The 16,084-nt window shown below is 50.9% G+C and overlaps 1 protein-coding gene across 1 annotated transcript in view; it reads left to right on the top strand.

The window, feature by feature from the left end:
• Positions 1-13,239, top strand: part of KCNK12 (potassium two pore domain channel subfamily K member 12) — a 53,124-nt gene extending 39,885 nt beyond the window's left edge. Inside the window, exon 2 of the mRNA XM_027555198.1 lies at positions 7,857-13,239. Within this exon, the coding sequence (XP_027410999.1) occupies positions 7,857-8,758 (902 nt within the window). The 3' untranslated portion in view covers positions 8,759-13,239. The remainder of the gene's footprint in view (positions 1-7,856) is intronic.
• The last annotated feature ends 2,845 nt before the right edge of the window (positions 13,240-16,084 follow it).

The raw sequence follows: 16,084 nt of genomic DNA, 5'->3' as shown, positions 1-16,084 counted from the left end.
CAGGTCTCTAACTTCCTCCTTCTCGAAGTCCCATCCACACTTCAAGACTAAACATGAATACCTCTTCCTCCATAAGACTCTCTCAGTCGCTGCAGAATACCAGCCCTGCTTCTGACCTAAGCTGCTCTGGAGACTATTTTAAATTTCCCAGGCGATTCCACTTTGAAGCCAGAGTTAAGAACTGCTGCTCTAACCAAAAGCAGCCTATGTCTCTTTTGTCTGAACTCTCCTGCGTTTGACTCTTAGTGCATCACAAACTCCTTCCTCTGGTTTCACACTGGGCTCTGTCACTTGCTTGCTCTGTGATCTGTGCAAGTTATTTAACCTAAGTGCCTTTATTAAGTGTGACTCAGTTTACTAATCTCACAAATGGGAATGAAAATAATTCCCACTGTAGTTCATCAAATCTAAGACACCAGCAATTATAGATGCACCAATAATGTATACTATTAAGAATTTTGAATGCTGCCAAATAAACTAAGTCATCAATTGTAAGGTGCATCCTGATTTCAGAGGTGTTGAAACTTGAGGAAAATAGCTATGCCTTAGGATGAATGACACCCAGTGCCTCACTGAATTGTGAGAATGGATGCATTGATTTACATGAAGCTTTGGCACAGTGCTTAGAAAGAGTAAGGGCTCAATACATATCAGCTATTATGTGATAATATAATTATCATATATCCCATGTTTCCACTCCTCACTAAATGCTTTAATAACTTCTTCCAGCCTTCCTTTCATTCTCAACCCTCCCAGAAGGTTTGGCCAGGCTGCTCGGCTATCCTCCTCAGGAGAGGGACTTGGAGAAGGATGACATGGGCAGCCTCGAGGTTCCAGACCTGGGGCTTGCTGCTGCTACTGCTGCTAAGTCGCTTCAGTCATGTCCGACTCTGTGCAACCCCATAGACAGCAGCCCACCAGGCTCCCCAATCTCTGGGATTCTCCAGGCAAGAATACTGGAGTGGGTTGCCATTTCCTTCTCCAATGCATGAAAGTGAAAAGTGAAAGTCAAGTCGCTCAGTCGTGTCCGACTCTTTGCGACCCCATGGACTACAGCCTACCAGGCTCCTCCATCCATGGGATTTTCCAGGCAAGGGTACTGGAGTGGGGTACCATTGCCTTCTCCGAGACCTGGGGCTTATGTGAATCTTAAGTCTCACCTCTCAAGTGTCCAGCCCGCCTCCACAGAGTGTGGCCATGTGCTTCCTACCTTCTCCCCAAGTCAGTGTCAGCTCCAACCACAGAGCAGCCTGAAGGCTGCCCCAGCCTCTGCCCCACAGCCCATCCCACATCTCCCACTGTTTCCTGTTTGGAGAGTGAGAGGTGCTGGAAGACCCGGCTGCTGGCCTGGCCTTGGGCAAGGCCCAGCTCTGTGTGAGCTTTAGGCCCCTTGAGTGTTAAAGTGAGCCTGTTACCCCTCCTCCAGCATTCAGGAAGGATCCCAGGAGAGGGGGATGTTGGAAGATGCTTCCCAGAGGAGTGTGCCCAGCAGACAAGTAGGCCATGGGTAGGGCTGCCAGATTTAGCAGATAAAAATACAGAACTCCCAGTTAAATACGAATTTCAGAAACACAACGAATCTTTTTTTTTTTTTTTTTAGTGTAAATATGGCCCATGCAATGTTTGGGATGTTCTTACACTAAAAAGTTCATTTGTTTATCTGAAATTCATGTTTATCTGGGAGTCCTAATGGGTCTTTTCCCCTCCTCTGCCCATTGATCCCCTGACCTCAGCTTTCTCACTCTCCCTGATATTTAACTCTCATCCTGGAGAGGTTCTTGAAATTTTTATTTTCAGTTATTCAATAACAAGTAACTATCAGTGCCTAATTTATACATGATTCCCTTGTCCACTGTGGAGAATAGAAAGAAGACTTCATAAGCGCTTATTAATGTGCTAGGCAAGGGCTTCCTCAGTGGCTCAGCAGTAAAGAATCTGCCTACAATGCAGGAGACACTGGTTCGATCTCTCAGTCGGGAGGATCCCTTGGAAGAGGGCATGGCAACTGACTCCGGTATTCTTGCCTGGAGAATCCCATGGACAGAGGACCCTGGCGGGTTTCAGTCCACAAGGTTGTGAAGAGTCAGACACAACTGAAACGGCTGAGCACAGCACAGCACAGTGTGCTAGCTGGGCACTATCCTAAGTGTTTTAGATGTACTGACTCAGTTTAGTACAAAAATGCAAGTATTATCATCTCCACTTTACAGATGAGAAAATGGAGGCACAGAAACGTTAATTTGCTCAAGGACAAATCCTAGTGGAGCTAGGATTCAAACCTGAGCAGCCTATATAATCTATAATTCCGAATTGCCGATATAAGGGTCCCTACTCCCAAGGGGTTCCCAAACTCATGGGCCCGTTTGACTGGACAGTTCATTAGGGCTTTCAGGATACCGTGACTCAGGCTCCTGCAGTGTCAGCTTCATCTAAGCTGGCTCCTCATGGCCACAGATGGCCACCAGCCACTTCTGGGGCCACCTCCTCCTCCTTCCATACCCAGGGCAGCACTCTTAAAGGTGAGAAGCATTTGACCCAGAAACTGTCAGAGAAACTCTCCTCTCATCTGATTGGTCACATCCCTGAGCCAAACCCTGTAGCCATGAAAATGCCCCACACTGACTGGCTTAGGCCCATCCATCCTCCAACCAGTTATAGTAAGGGATTGGATTTTCCAGATTGGACTAGACTAATGGAGCCCACGGGAGAAGGCAATGGCACCCCACTCCAGTATCTTGCCTGGAAAATCCCATGGACAGAGGAGCCTGGTAGGCTGCAGTCCATGGGGTCTCTAAGAGTTGGACACGACTGAGTGACTTCACTTTCACTTTTCACTTTCATGCATTGGAGGAGGAAATGGCAACCCACTCCAGTGTTCTTGCCTGGAGAATCCCAGGGACGGCGGGGCCTGGTGGGCTGCCGTCTCAGGGGTTGCACAGAGTCGGACATGACTGAAGCGACTTAGCAGCAGCAGCAGCAATGGAACCCACCTCTAGCTGTTGGGTCAGTTCTTTGGCTGCTATACTTAGGGTTGTGGGGTGGGGTGATGGTTAAAGGAGATAGCTGCAGTGTCCACAACAAGGGTTTTATGTTACTTGAAATTTAAACCAACAAATCATTATGATGTATATTTTAAATATCTTACAGGTTTATATGTCAACTACAACTCAATAAAGCTGAAAAAAAAAGGTTTAGGGAATTTAAATCAAAATATTTGAAATTGGGCCAATTCCAACCAGTAGGGTCATCAACGATAGAGTATTATATTGTTTCTTAAAGGAAGCGTTTTAGCCCATTCACATTAGAATCATCAGGGGACATTTGTTAAAATGCAGAGTCCTGGGCCATTCTAAATAAGTCTCTGGAGTGGGACCCACCTTGGAATCTGCATTTTAATCATGCATCCCAGTTGCTTGGATTCGCTGTGGCTTACACCTGTTGTCCTGGGGTAATTATTTGCTGTCAAGTATCTCAGATTAGATTATAAATTATATTTCCCCTCCACCAGATGACACTGCAGAGCTAGTGGGAAAAGTTGCCCCAGATGATGAACCCAAATGTCCCATTTGGTGCAGTGAAAAAGGTCAGCACAGTCAGTTCAGCCGCTCACAAACAGTAACTTGCTGAGTATATTACTCAGCCCATGCCCTTGCCTGCACTGTTGCGGTTGATGATGCGTCCCTCTCAGGATGGTTGAGGGGACCGGGTGAGAGGACATGTCCAGTGCCCAGCACAGAGGCTGCACCCAGGGCCTGAGACAGATCAGTGCTGGCCTCCCCATCTCACTTCCAGGCTCTCAGAGCTGAACTCCAGAGGCCCTGTCACTGGGGCCCCATTTGCGAAGGCGGCACCAGACAGACTGTGGGAATGAGCTTCACAGCTTTTGTCAAAGTGGCATAATAAAGCCCCCAAGTGTCTGCTCTCTGCAAACTGGGATGGCAGATCAATTGTGGCATAAACAAAACAGCAGGCTTGGTGCGAACCCGGGGACAGATTCCGCCTCTGCAGAGTGTGAGTGGGGGAAGGGGGAATTCTCTGGGTGGTTGGGTTTGCCTTTTCTCTGGCTGAAGCTTCAAGGTCCTTCTCCAGAGCCAGCCTGGCTCCCCACAGATTGCCAAGAGTTTGGGGGGACTGTTCTTCCATCGTGGGAACATCTGGCTAGGCAGCAGCACCAGGCATGACCCTACCGCCCTCAGCACCCCCAGAACTCTGAGCCTCTAGGTGCTGATGGGGAAGGAGGGTGGACCGTGCCCCCTCCACCCTGCCTCTGGAGCTGAGCTGACGGTGGGTCTGCAGGAAAGCAAAGGGAGGTGAAGTGGGCATGGGGGCCAGACCTCAGGAAAAGGCCAGTGAGAGGGACCCTGGCGTTGGGTGTCCTCTGTGATGTCAGGGAACCTCCTACCTGCCTGTCCTCTTCATTTTCGGCAGAAAGTGCCATAGCCAGCCATGCATTTGGCGTCATTTGGGGCCTGGAGTCATAGCCACGAGGAGACCTCAGGCCCAGGTCTGGCCCAGCCCCTGAGTGGAGGCAGCAGGGAAAAGCTCTGCCCCTATCCAGGGGTGAGCCGCTGACAGCAGAGGGTCAAGTGGGGAGCTGTGTAAAACCTCTAAGAAGGCAGCCTAGGTCATCTGTGAGGGTGTCTGTCTGGTTTTCCACCAAAGCCCTGAGCCTAGCACAAGGCCTGCCAACCAGGTCCTCAGTGTTTGCTGGAAAAGGAATGAGCCAGTAGGGGTTGGCCTTACGGCTGCACCACAACACCCACTGTTAGGACAGGCATACCTTTTCATGGAGCCCATATGGGTCTTTGGTGATCCCCCCAAACACAGGCACCACCACCCTGCACCTTTCCTTGAGTGGGTGGTGCTTCCTATGACTACACTGCATGCTCACCTGTCCTCTGCCCCTCAGGCCCCCATGATCCAGCAGGCAGCCCTCCTGGGCAGTCTCTTCAGATTTGGCTGCAGAGTTCACTTGACCCCTGTCACTCTCCCCCGTCCCTGGCACAGGATGCCCTAGGAGACTGCCAGGGCAGCAGACTGCTCCCACTAGTGCCCCCTTCCTGCCCCTGCCTGTGTGAGCTACACCAGTCAACCTTCGGCCCAGGGAACTGTCCGGCACAGGGTTAGATTCCAGGAGACACCTCTGACTCTCCCAGAACCCTCACCATGCTCTGCTCCAGTGCTCCAGGGTGAGTGGACAAGTGTCTGCAGTTCAGCCAGCATCCACCAGGAAACAAGCTGCCAGGCTGCCCCTGCTGCAGCCTGATATTCTCCTGACCAATCCTCCCCCCACCATCTCTTGACTTGGGGATGCCACAGCACCCTGCTATTTCAAGGCCATCTCCCATTATCCCTGGGTACTTTCTAGTCTTTCTGTATAGCCTGGAAGTGGGTGGTGAGGGTTACTGGTCACCCTATTTTGCTGACTTAATAGATAAAAGGTAGATGTATTTAAAACTTCTCTTTATGGGTTTCCCTGGTGGTTCAGTGGCTAAGACTCCAAGCTCCTGATGCAGGGGGCCCGGGTTTGATCCCTGGTCTGGGAACTAGATCCTGCATGTCACAACTTGGACTCAGCACAGCCAAATAAATAAATATTTAAAACTTCTCTTTAGAATGAGGGCTAATGTATTACATGCCACGCTAAACTTTTAGCTGAAAATTCAAAACAACAGGAAAATCCCATTCAGTATTCTCTTAGGCATAGTATTAATATTCCAGGCTCAGCATTTTTCATTTCTTTAGGAATTTAGCCAAGTGATTCCCCCAACCAGAGGGGTTGTTTTCCCTTCCTGAGTAGCAGCAGTGTTGTGTATGATGGTCTCAGCACCAAGCGAGAAGCCAGGACACAAGTATGGCATCTGTCCCCCATGAGCTGTAGGTCATGTTCCCTCAACCCCTGCTCCCTCATCTATACAGTGACAGGTAGAGCAGAATTAAGGTCCCTCATAGTTCCTAATTGTCTAGGCATTTTGAAGTTTTTCTTATCGTGAGAGTAAAAAAGCTCCAAAAACACATAGTTTGAAAAGTTATTATACAATGAACACTCATGCAACCACCACTCAGATCGACAGATCATTTCCAGCACTCCAGAGTATCCCTGGGTCCCCTTCCATTCACCCTGCCCTGCCACCCCCAGAGCAAACTCCAATTCTGACTTTTATCTCAATTTCCCTTGTAATTTTACCAATCAAATATGCATCCCTAAAAAGGTACTGTAGTTTGGTTTTGCCTGGCTTTGAATTTTATGCCAGTGGAATACTTTTTTTGTGTCCAGTTTCTTTTAACATTCTTTTTGTGAGGTTCATTCATGTTGCAGGTAGCAGTGGACTTTGCTTTTTCTTTGCTGTATAGTATTTTCTTGTATGAATTGACCATGAATTAGTTAGGCTGGTGGACACCTGGGTTATCAATCTATTAATAGGATTTTTTAATAAATTCACACAGAGACAAATACAAACACTCCCACTCCACATATAGTCATACTGATTCAGAGTTGAGTTCTTTATGAATTCAGAAACTTGAGTTTGACTTTAAAGTGTAGCAAAATCCCTCGTTTTGAACTCCTGGTTACACTGCTAGTTTGGTTTTTTTCACACTTATAGCCAAATTCTGAACCTAGGGATATAATCCAACTTCCTCAACAAAGGTATCACTAGAAGATTTTCTCCTAAGTTGAGTCATTAAGCATAAGATGAAGACAATGTCAGGCAATGGGGCATTTCCTCCAAGGATTCTAGAAAATGATTAGCATACACATTTAAGGGATCATTCTAAAAAAAAGAAAAAAGAAAAAACTAACTTCAAGGTTTTTCAGGGAAATAGTTAAGCCACCCCTTTCCCAGAGTTGGCCTTACCCCACTAACAAGGCATAAGTAGACCTTTTGACCTTGGGCATGCATTAAACAGGGATGCCCCTGAACTTCAGCTGCAGAGGTCTTGATAGGTGCTACCGTGCTGCTCTGATGATGTGTTTTCAGCTCAGACTCTAAGCAGCAGTGGATCTTCATGCTAAGGGATAACATACCCTCCCATAACCAGAGTCAGGTAGCCATGGGTCCCACAAAGACATCACAGCTGGCAGCTGGCTGAGAGCTCATGGTGGAGGAGCAGAGCTGCCGCTCTGCGGGACCCTGGCCAGCATGGGCCAAGCACCCTGGTGGGAAGCCAAGCCTTCTGCAGCAATCAGTCGATAAAGAAACTCCCTTCAAGACTGTGCTTTGAACAAGCGGGTAAATCAAGACTTAATTATAAGAGTTCAAAGCACTAAGCCGCTGCCCAGGCGTAGAGCAGACCTCTCAGAATAAAAGCCACTCCAGACACACAGCAGCACAGGACCCAGCTGGGCAGAAACCTTTCCCTTAGCTACCATCAAATATAGCTAGCTGGACTAAATATAATATACCTGGTCCCCAGCAATTCTATCAAATGAAGCCTTTACGGAATTCTGTCCTAGCAAGGCCCAAGTGTGCCACTGGTACATTAAAAAAACCATTGAGTGGCGAGACAACAGGTGACACTCGTGTGAGTTGTGGGTATCTCAGTATCTTCCCCTGTGCAGCTCTTCTGTGTGTTGTGATGGGCCTTTCCTAGTGACTCTCTCACCACTGGCATGATTTATAGATCCCCCAGAAGAGGAGCCATGTATCCTCCATCAGTTTAGGGGTTGTCCAGACTTACTTAGGAACCATATCTGGTGCCACCAAGGGAGAGAAACGTCTTGGCACTGTTTCTCCTCCAGTTGAGTGATGCCACTCAGGTAAGAGCCATGTCAACACCTAGATACAACTGCGCTGCGCCGGGTGGGGACCACCTGTCCAGCCAGGATCGCGCTGACCCCTGCTCTGTCCCCACAGGTTTCGGCATGACCACCCCCGCCACGGTGGGCGGGAAGGCCTTCCTCATCGCCTATGGGCTGTTCGGCTGCGCCGGGACCATCCTGTTCTTCAACCTCTTCCTGGAGCGCATCATCTCGCTGCTGGCCTTCATCATGCGCGCCTGTCGGGAGCGCCAGCTGCGCCGAAGCGGCTTGCTGCCCGCCACCTTCCGCCGCGGCTCCGCGCTCTCGGAGGCCGACTGCCTGGCAGGCTGGAAGCCCTCGGTGTACCACGTGCTGCTGATCCTGGGCCTGTTCGCCGTGCTGCTATCTTGCTGCGCCTCGGCCATGTACACCAGCGTGGAGGGCTGGGACTACGTGGACTCGCTCTACTTCTGCTTCGTCACCTTCAGCACTATTGGCTTCGGGGACCTGGTGAGCAGCCAGCACGCCGCCTACCGGAACCAGGGGCTCTACCGCCTGGGCAACTTCCTCTTCATCCTGCTCGGCGTGTGCTGCATCTACTCGCTCTTCAACGTCATCTCCATCCTCATCAAGCAGGTGCTCAACTGGATGCTGCGCAAGCTGAGCTGCCGCTGCTGCGCGCGCTGCTGCCCCGCGCCCGGCGCGCCCCTGGCCCGGCGCAACGCCATCACCCCGGGCTCCCGGCTGCGCCGCCGCCTGGCCGCACTCGGCGCCGACCCCGCGGCCCGCGACAGCGACGCCGAGGGCCGCCGCCTGTCGGGAGAGCTCATCTCCATGCGCGACCTCACGGCCTCCAACAAGGTGTCGCTGGCGCTGCTGCAGAAGCAGCTGTCGGAGACGGCCAACGGCTACCCGCGCAGCGTGTGCGTCAACACGCGCCAGAACGGCTTCTCGGGCGGCGTGGGCGCGCTGGGCATCATGAACAACCGCCTGGCCGAGACCAGCGCCTCCAGGTAGACGAGCAACCTGTCGCGCCACGGACCCTCAAGCAGGCTGGCGTGCAGCCGGGCGGCGTTTGCTCTCCTCTCAGACGCTGGCGCTTTCTTAACCTTTATCCAATAAAATGAAACAAAAAAAAATTTTTTTTTTAAAGAAATACTATTTGGCCAGGTCTGATGTTATCAAGGGCAGGTTTTGGGGGAGCCTGTTATTCTTGTGGGTCCCCTTCTTGGAGAACCGTGGTCCCCAGCAGATTCTCCTCTGGGGAGAGAAAAAGTGGCACCCCAGACCCTCGCCTGGTACACACAGCAGCCAGGGGAGTGCCGCCCCTGAGTTTTGCAGACTGGCACTAAACCCCGCCTCCATGCACATAAGCAGCTGGCAACCCCAAAGCATATGGTGCAACTTTCCATGGCTCCGAATTACCTCCGCAGCATTTAGAATCCTGGCCCAGCCTAGCAGCTTCCTTCTGGTCTTCAGAAATGATATAGTCACAGTTATGACAGGTGGGGGTGGGGAGAGCCATATGTTGCCTCCTGATGTATATATATAGAACAGCCGCTACACACAGAGAATGGTGTAGTATTATGCAATGAGATGAAACACAGCACCAACTTGCGGACTGTGGCATTTCCCAGAGACCTGGGAACTGCCATGGTAAGGGGCTTAGGAGGCCTTTCTCAGCCTGGAGTTAGTCCACTTAGAACTTGGAGCTGGCCAACTCTTTAAGGAGGGAAAGCCTGGAGTGGTCTGCAGGGCTCATTCGGGCTACAAGGAGCCCAGCTCTGCCTCAGCCGGCTGATCTCTGTGGCTCAGGGCGCATCTCTGAATCCCCTCAACTCTCCTTCCTTTCACCAGCATCATCCACGGGAATGCTTTTTGTTGTTAGCCAGGAACATCTGAGTCTTCTCAAACAAGATTTTTCTTTGTTGGTGGGGATTTTTTTTTCTCAACGTTTTTTTCCCTTGTAGAGAGCCTGAGGGGTGCAGAGCACCCCCTCCAGCTGCCCCTCCCCTGCAGCAGGGCTCTGCTAGCTGCATTGGTGGGCACCAGGGCCTGCAGCCCTGGGAACCAAAGCAGCCATCCTGCAAGTGACAGAGAACATGACTCCAGAGCCCATGATGTGTTTGGGATACATCCCATTCTGAGCCCTGTTGGTCTCTGATTCTCAGGTGAATGTGTTTTTTTTCCACACACACAGTCTGTATTGGAAGTGGAAGCAAGCCAGAGGGAGAGAGCTGGTGGATGGAAGAAGCAGTTTTGGGATTCAAGTTTTGGTCTGGATGATCCTCAAGCTGAAGGACAGTTTCTCCTAGACTCACCCTCTGCCTCACAGGGAGTCATCCACCTGAAGGAAAGCCCAATGCCCAGTCTTCATAGAAGAGATGAAGGTCTCGGACTATAAAGGAACAATCCTCTATCCTCTATGGGCCCATTTTCTCATCTAAAAAGATGATGATCCAAGGATAAATACCAGAGTCTAGTCAGACACAGTGTGACCCACCAATACATATACAGCTTCTGACAGGAAGTCTTAGAAAAGCACTAGGACACCTCACACCCTCTGCCTGAGAGGCATCAAAAGCCGTGAAATCTCCCTTCTTGGAAATGAAGGAAGCATATGTGCCTGGAACTCTCAAACAACACACACAGCATTAAGAGTCATGCTTGAATGTCAGCCTCCCCTCGCCCCTTCCAGTTCATGGCAAGAAGGAAAAGACAAATTCAGATCTGAGCAACTCTCTAGCTACTTTGGGATCATTTCTTTTTTGAGTGGTGAGGGGTCATTTCTAATTTGGATCTGAATTGGCTTTTACACACAGACCCTAATCTGGGGGTGAAGCCAGTGAGGAGCGGTCCTGGACAGAAGTCAATCTAGCCAATTCCTGAAGGGTAGGCTTCCAGACAGCCAACACTTCCAGGATGAACTGTGACATCAGTTAGGCTGGCTCCATGAGCCACCCTTCCCAACCCCCACCACCCCTTCCTCCATCTGAGCGACAGCTGCAGTCACACTGAAGGGACCACATGTTCAGAGAGGCACACATGTTTTCAGGGCAGAAGTCCTCTAATGGGACCTAGAAATGAAGTTTCAGGTCTGTCCCTTTAAAAGAAGGAAAGATTAAAAGGCATCCAATTAGAGATGTCACCTAGGCAACGGGAAATAACTTGGGGATCTGAGCCATCCAGAGGGAAAGCAGACAGCCCCGTGACAGAGATACCTAGACCACGAGGACTTAACAACAGGCAAAACAGCAGCCTACCCAGAAAGGTGAGCCCCAGGAACAGCACAGAGAACTTAAGACACAGTCATCAAGGCTGCTTGAGCCAGGCAGGCTAGAAGGGGCATCCAGCAATCCTCTGACCTCGAACAGGACTGCACAGAATCCCATCCCAAGAGGGAACAGGATCTGCCTCCAGAGAAGAAAAGCTCGCCACCTTCCTTGGCAGTCTTCTCTGTCACCGCTGCTCCCTAACGTCTCTTCTGGGTTGCTCATGCTGCAGCCTTAGCTGTTTTCACTTCTTTTCCTGTGCTTTGGCTTTGGAAGGAGGCAGTTGCAGACAGCTTGAGCACGCTTCTGAGGGAATTGAAAGCATCGTTCAAGGGAGCCAGGAAAGGGACCTTTCCTCCTCAGTAACCTCCCAGAGAAACACCGGTCCTCTAGTGTACAGCAGCAGATCAGGGCTCAGTGGTATGCACGTACTTTTGTTCATGTTCCCTTAGTCTACTCCCCCCTTCTCAATAAACATTGTCTTTCACCTGAGGCCAAAGGGCTCAGTGCCCCAGATGTCAGGGGCTGCTTCCCTTGGAAAAGCCAAACTCGCAAGGTGAGTGGGATTGTCGGAGCCTAGACCCAGAGCTAAAGGGCTTGTTTGACATCCTGTTTGAGGGCGAGCATCGAGAACTAGACCCGGCTGACAAGCTGGGATGGGGTCCTTCTGTCATTTCAGGGTTATAGATATTATTAGGGACCCCTTGTTTGGTGCAGGTTTCTGAACCCCCAGCTAAGAAAGTGCTCCATTCTCTTAGATGCTGTGGCCGCTCCCACCACATGGGGGGTCTCCGGTCTCACGCACAGCTGGCAGCTCACAGTGCCCTCAGGCTCCAAGAGTTGCTTCCTAACCTTAGGCCCACACTCACTCCTCTTGTGCTGCGGCTGTGAGGCTCCCGTAAAGACAGCATGGGCTCTAAGAAGCCCTTGTCACCCATCTGTGGCCACGCAGGGGCCAGAATCCTAGACAGGAGCCCAGCCTTCTCAGAGCTGAGCAGGCAAGGGCACGCCTTGGTGCCGTGTTCAGTAAGAAGACCAAGTAGTCTGGCCAGCCCTTGTGTTCTCTGTCTGAAGCTAGTGCTTCTGTCTGGGTCTGGCAGAGGAGGCAGAAGGCTCAGGCAGCCTTAGGCCCTCAGACTGTGGAAAAAGCCAGGCAATCCTGGGCTTTTGCCAGAAGTGTCACATATTGCAGCCTCATGCACGCACGCACGCACGCACACACACACACATACATACACATGTGTCAGCTTTATAAAGAGCTACTAGCCCCTTTCCCTAAAGCAAAAAAAAAAAAAAAAAAAATCCCAGTCTGGGCTACTTTAAGAAGAAGGATTTTTGCATTTTTAGCTCCTTGGAAATCTGCAAGGGCCTGGAAAATTCCTCCCTGTCTTGGGGGAGTTTCATGAACACTTTGCACAAATCTGTGTTTTACACAGAAGCCAGCGACCAAACCCAAGCCAAACCCTGGAAAACAGCTGCTGAATGTACTCAGGCTCCTCCATCCCTCAGACAGGCCTCCCAACAGAGCCCTGCTTCTTGCGCACCCCCTCCCAGGTGGGTGAGGAGCAACCTGGCACAGTAGGAGCCATGGGCCAGACGGCTCCATCTTACTGTAACTTTTTACATTTTTCACAAACAAAAAGCACAATTGCACGTGCTCACTGTCTGGAAAGCACATTCAGACAGACTGCTGAGGCACTTCTGAGTCCAGAAGAGGCACTGGCTGGGGCTCATTTCTTTGTTGGAACAGTTGTTAGAAAATGTGCTGCTTGGTGCTGCCAAAGGCTCCCTACTCTGTGGGGTGGGGGAGAGGAGGAGAGGGCTGACAGCACTCCTGACCCCGAGGACAGGGCCATCAGCATGGACTCTGGCCCCTGGAGCAGCTCTGACACCTCCAGGTGCCCACCCAGCCAGGCTCCACACTGAAGTGGTGAGATTTCTGCATCAACCTGACCCAAGACCCTCCCCTTCCCCTTGCTGTCAGCCTCCTCCCCTTCCACCCCCAACCCCGTCCCCCCTTCCACCCTCTCTTCCCTAGGGAAGCTCCCCCCTTGCTTTACAGATCATTTTCTATGCTCCCTGTTCTCTTAGGAGGGACTTAGAGCATGCGGGGCCAGTCTGCAGGATTTCTTAAACAATACATTTATTTTTTCGAGCAGCACTCCAAGAGAGGGTTTGAAGGGTGTTGAAATTAACAATGAATAAAATGCAGCCTGCCACCCCTTTGAGCTGTTTGCTTTCTGTCTGTCAGAGCCGCCTGCCTCTCCACCTCCCTGATCACACCTCCTCTCAGGGGGCCCCAAGAGACATCGGCTCTGAGGACTGGGCCTGGGTGGCAGCGTCCTGGGGGAGTCACTCTGGAAAACAACAGTGACATTCATGTGAGCTAAGGGCACCAACAGACATCTTAGGCAGCTTGGCCAAATGGGCCAAGGTAGAACCTGATAGCCAGGCCCGGAAAGAAGGTAGGGGTGAGGAGGACCCAGCACTGGGGACACAGTCCCAACTGCGCCCAAGGTTTCCAGTTCTGGCTGTGCACTAGGCTTTCCAAAGGGAGCTTTGAAAGATAGTGATAGCCCAGCCCCATGCCCCGATTCTGATTTCAATGGTTGCAGGAGGGAAGCAGGCAGGCCTTTGAATTTTTTGGCAGCTGCCTGGGTGATTCTGAAGGGCAACCGTCTTAAACCTTAAACCTTGTCTAAACACAGTGCTCGCATTGTGGTGTGGTGGAAAGGCCACCCATTCAGAAGCTAGGAAGACTGGATTCTCATTCTGCATCTGGCAGCTTTCTCAGATCCTCAGTCTCCCCACCTGCAAAATGAGATAATGATCTCACCCCTCCCCACACCTCCTAGGAGGCTTGGAACATTGAAGTGTAAATGCTCCACATATACAATATCACTGTTATAGAAGCATTTCATGATAAGAGACCAGGGAGCTCCTACGGCTTCTGCAGCAGGCCCTCTGTGGTGCCAGCTAGGAAAGAAAGTGCATTAGTCGCTCAGTCACGTCCAACTTTTTGCAACCCCGTGGAGTGCAGCCCGCCAGGTTCCTCCATCCTTGGGATTCTCCAGGCAAGAATACTGGAGTTAAGGCTGCAACCAAATGATTTCTTCTGCCCATGATGCCTTTGCAAACCTCTCCTTTTTTACCCTTCTTTAATCACCATCTCCAATTCCACTGAGGCTTCCTCTCTCCTCCTCAGCCTCCTCCCCAGGTTATCTTTATCCTTCAGTTTGCTCTAGAGATGAGAAGTAATTGATAGGTCACTCAAGTACAGGCCCTGCCCGCCTCAATCTACAAAATCACTCCCTGGCTCCCCCAAACCCCAAAGTTACTTATAACTGCAATGATACACAGTGTACTATTTTCCATTCCGGTTTGTTTTGTTTTAATGCTATTAAATTGATTTCCTGATCTGCCTAGGAATCATACCCAACTTTGCAAAACTGTAGCCTGTGGTGTTTCTGGAAAGAGGCCTTCCCATTCCCCTGCTTCCAGTGGAGACCTACCAGCTAGCTGTTGCAGTGGAGGAGCCTGCCCCATGGTCACCCATCAGCCTTCCTCTGTCTTTGGGCCTCTTTCCCCAGCTGTATAATCAGCTCAGGTGGGTGTTTCAGCTGCATGAAGTGGTCCTTACCTTCCTTTCAAGCTCTAAGGCCTAAGGTCCCTATGACGTTTGATCAGTAGATCTCCACCCAGCCATCCCGGATGGATTGCCAACACTTCCCTTCTATGGTCAGTTACCTTTCTGTTTTCCTGATGAAAAGTGAGAGGTGCTCAGTCATGTCAGACTCTTTGCGACCCCACGGACTATACAGTCCATGGAATTCTCCAGGCCAGAATACTGGAGTGGGTAGCTGTTCCCCTCTCTAGGGGATCTTCCCAACCCAGGGATCAAACCCAGATCTCCCACATTGCAAGCAGATTCTTTATCAGCTGAGCTACAAGGTAAGCCTGATGAGAAGATAAGAAAATAACATATTTGCCAAGCCAGCTCTTGGACAAGGGATTTGTGTGTTTATCTCAATCTCCTACTAACCCTGGGAGTTTGGTACTTTTCCCGTTTAGGTCCCAGATCGGAGGGGATAGGTCATTTGTTTAGTTTGGGGCCAGCAACCTCTTGCCATGCTAGGGTCTGGAGACACAGGCTGAGAAAGACACCACAGCCCTTACTCCAGGCTTGTGGGAGGCCGATAGCAGAGAGGGCCTGGCAGCTCTGCAGGATGAGCATTCCACATCCGTGGGCCGTCTGGGCTGCCGGGAGCGCCCATGGAGAGGCAGCCAGCCCACCAGGCAGTTGGGGGAGCATCCCAGAGGCAGGCTGTCCAAGCTGAGTGCAAGAGGGGCCTAATGAGCTGGCTGCTGAGGGGTAGAGGTGTCCCAGGCAGAAGGAACCGTGTGTAGGAAGAGAAGGGACCTGTGTGCAGTCCCCTGGGCCTAGAGCTGGCACAGAGCTTTCTTGATTGTAAGAAGTGGAGTCTGGGCAAAGAAAAGTACATTTGTGGCTCTTTCCGATTCCACTTTAAGAGAAATGTTCACAGAAGAGATGTTGGTGGAATCACTAAAGAAAGGTGTAACCATAAGGCAACGAATGCCTGGTGTGAGAGCTCATTTCTGCCTCTCCGGTTTCTGTCTCTCTGGCCTGTGGTGAACAGACCTCCCAGCCTTCCTACGGTCAATTGTCAGCAAAATGAGGGGCTAGCTTTTAGCCTGCAACTCCGAGGATCTGGAGGAGAAATGTCAAAGTGCCACAGGGATTCCTATCAAGAACCATCCTTAGCAAACCTCAGCTGTTTCCCCGACCCAGCTTGGACAGTTTGTCCCAGTTCTTCTTTGTCCACTGACTGGGCTGAGTGGGACCAGCCATCTGGATGCAGGAAAGAAGGAACTGTGCCCCACTGAGGTTGGGCCAGCTTCCTGCTGAAAGCTGCAGGCTCAACACACCCCTAACCCTGTGAGAACCTCCATGAGCTCCGGGTCATCCTGTTGGTCTGTCCTCTTCTTTACAGCTGTGATGTCCAATGCAGTAGCCACCAGCCACACACACCTCTTTAATTGTAAGTGAATT

This window comes from Bos indicus x Bos taurus, chromosome 11 (genome assembly GCF_003369695.1).
Source record: "Bos indicus x Bos taurus breed Angus x Brahman F1 hybrid chromosome 11, Bos_hybrid_MaternalHap_v2.0, whole genome shotgun sequence".
Taxonomy (NCBI): Eukaryota; Metazoa; Chordata; class Mammalia; order Artiodactyla; family Bovidae; genus Bos; species Bos indicus x Bos taurus.
The sequence above is the reverse complement of the archived record's forward strand: the minus strand, read 5'-3'. Positions and strand labels throughout refer to the sequence as shown.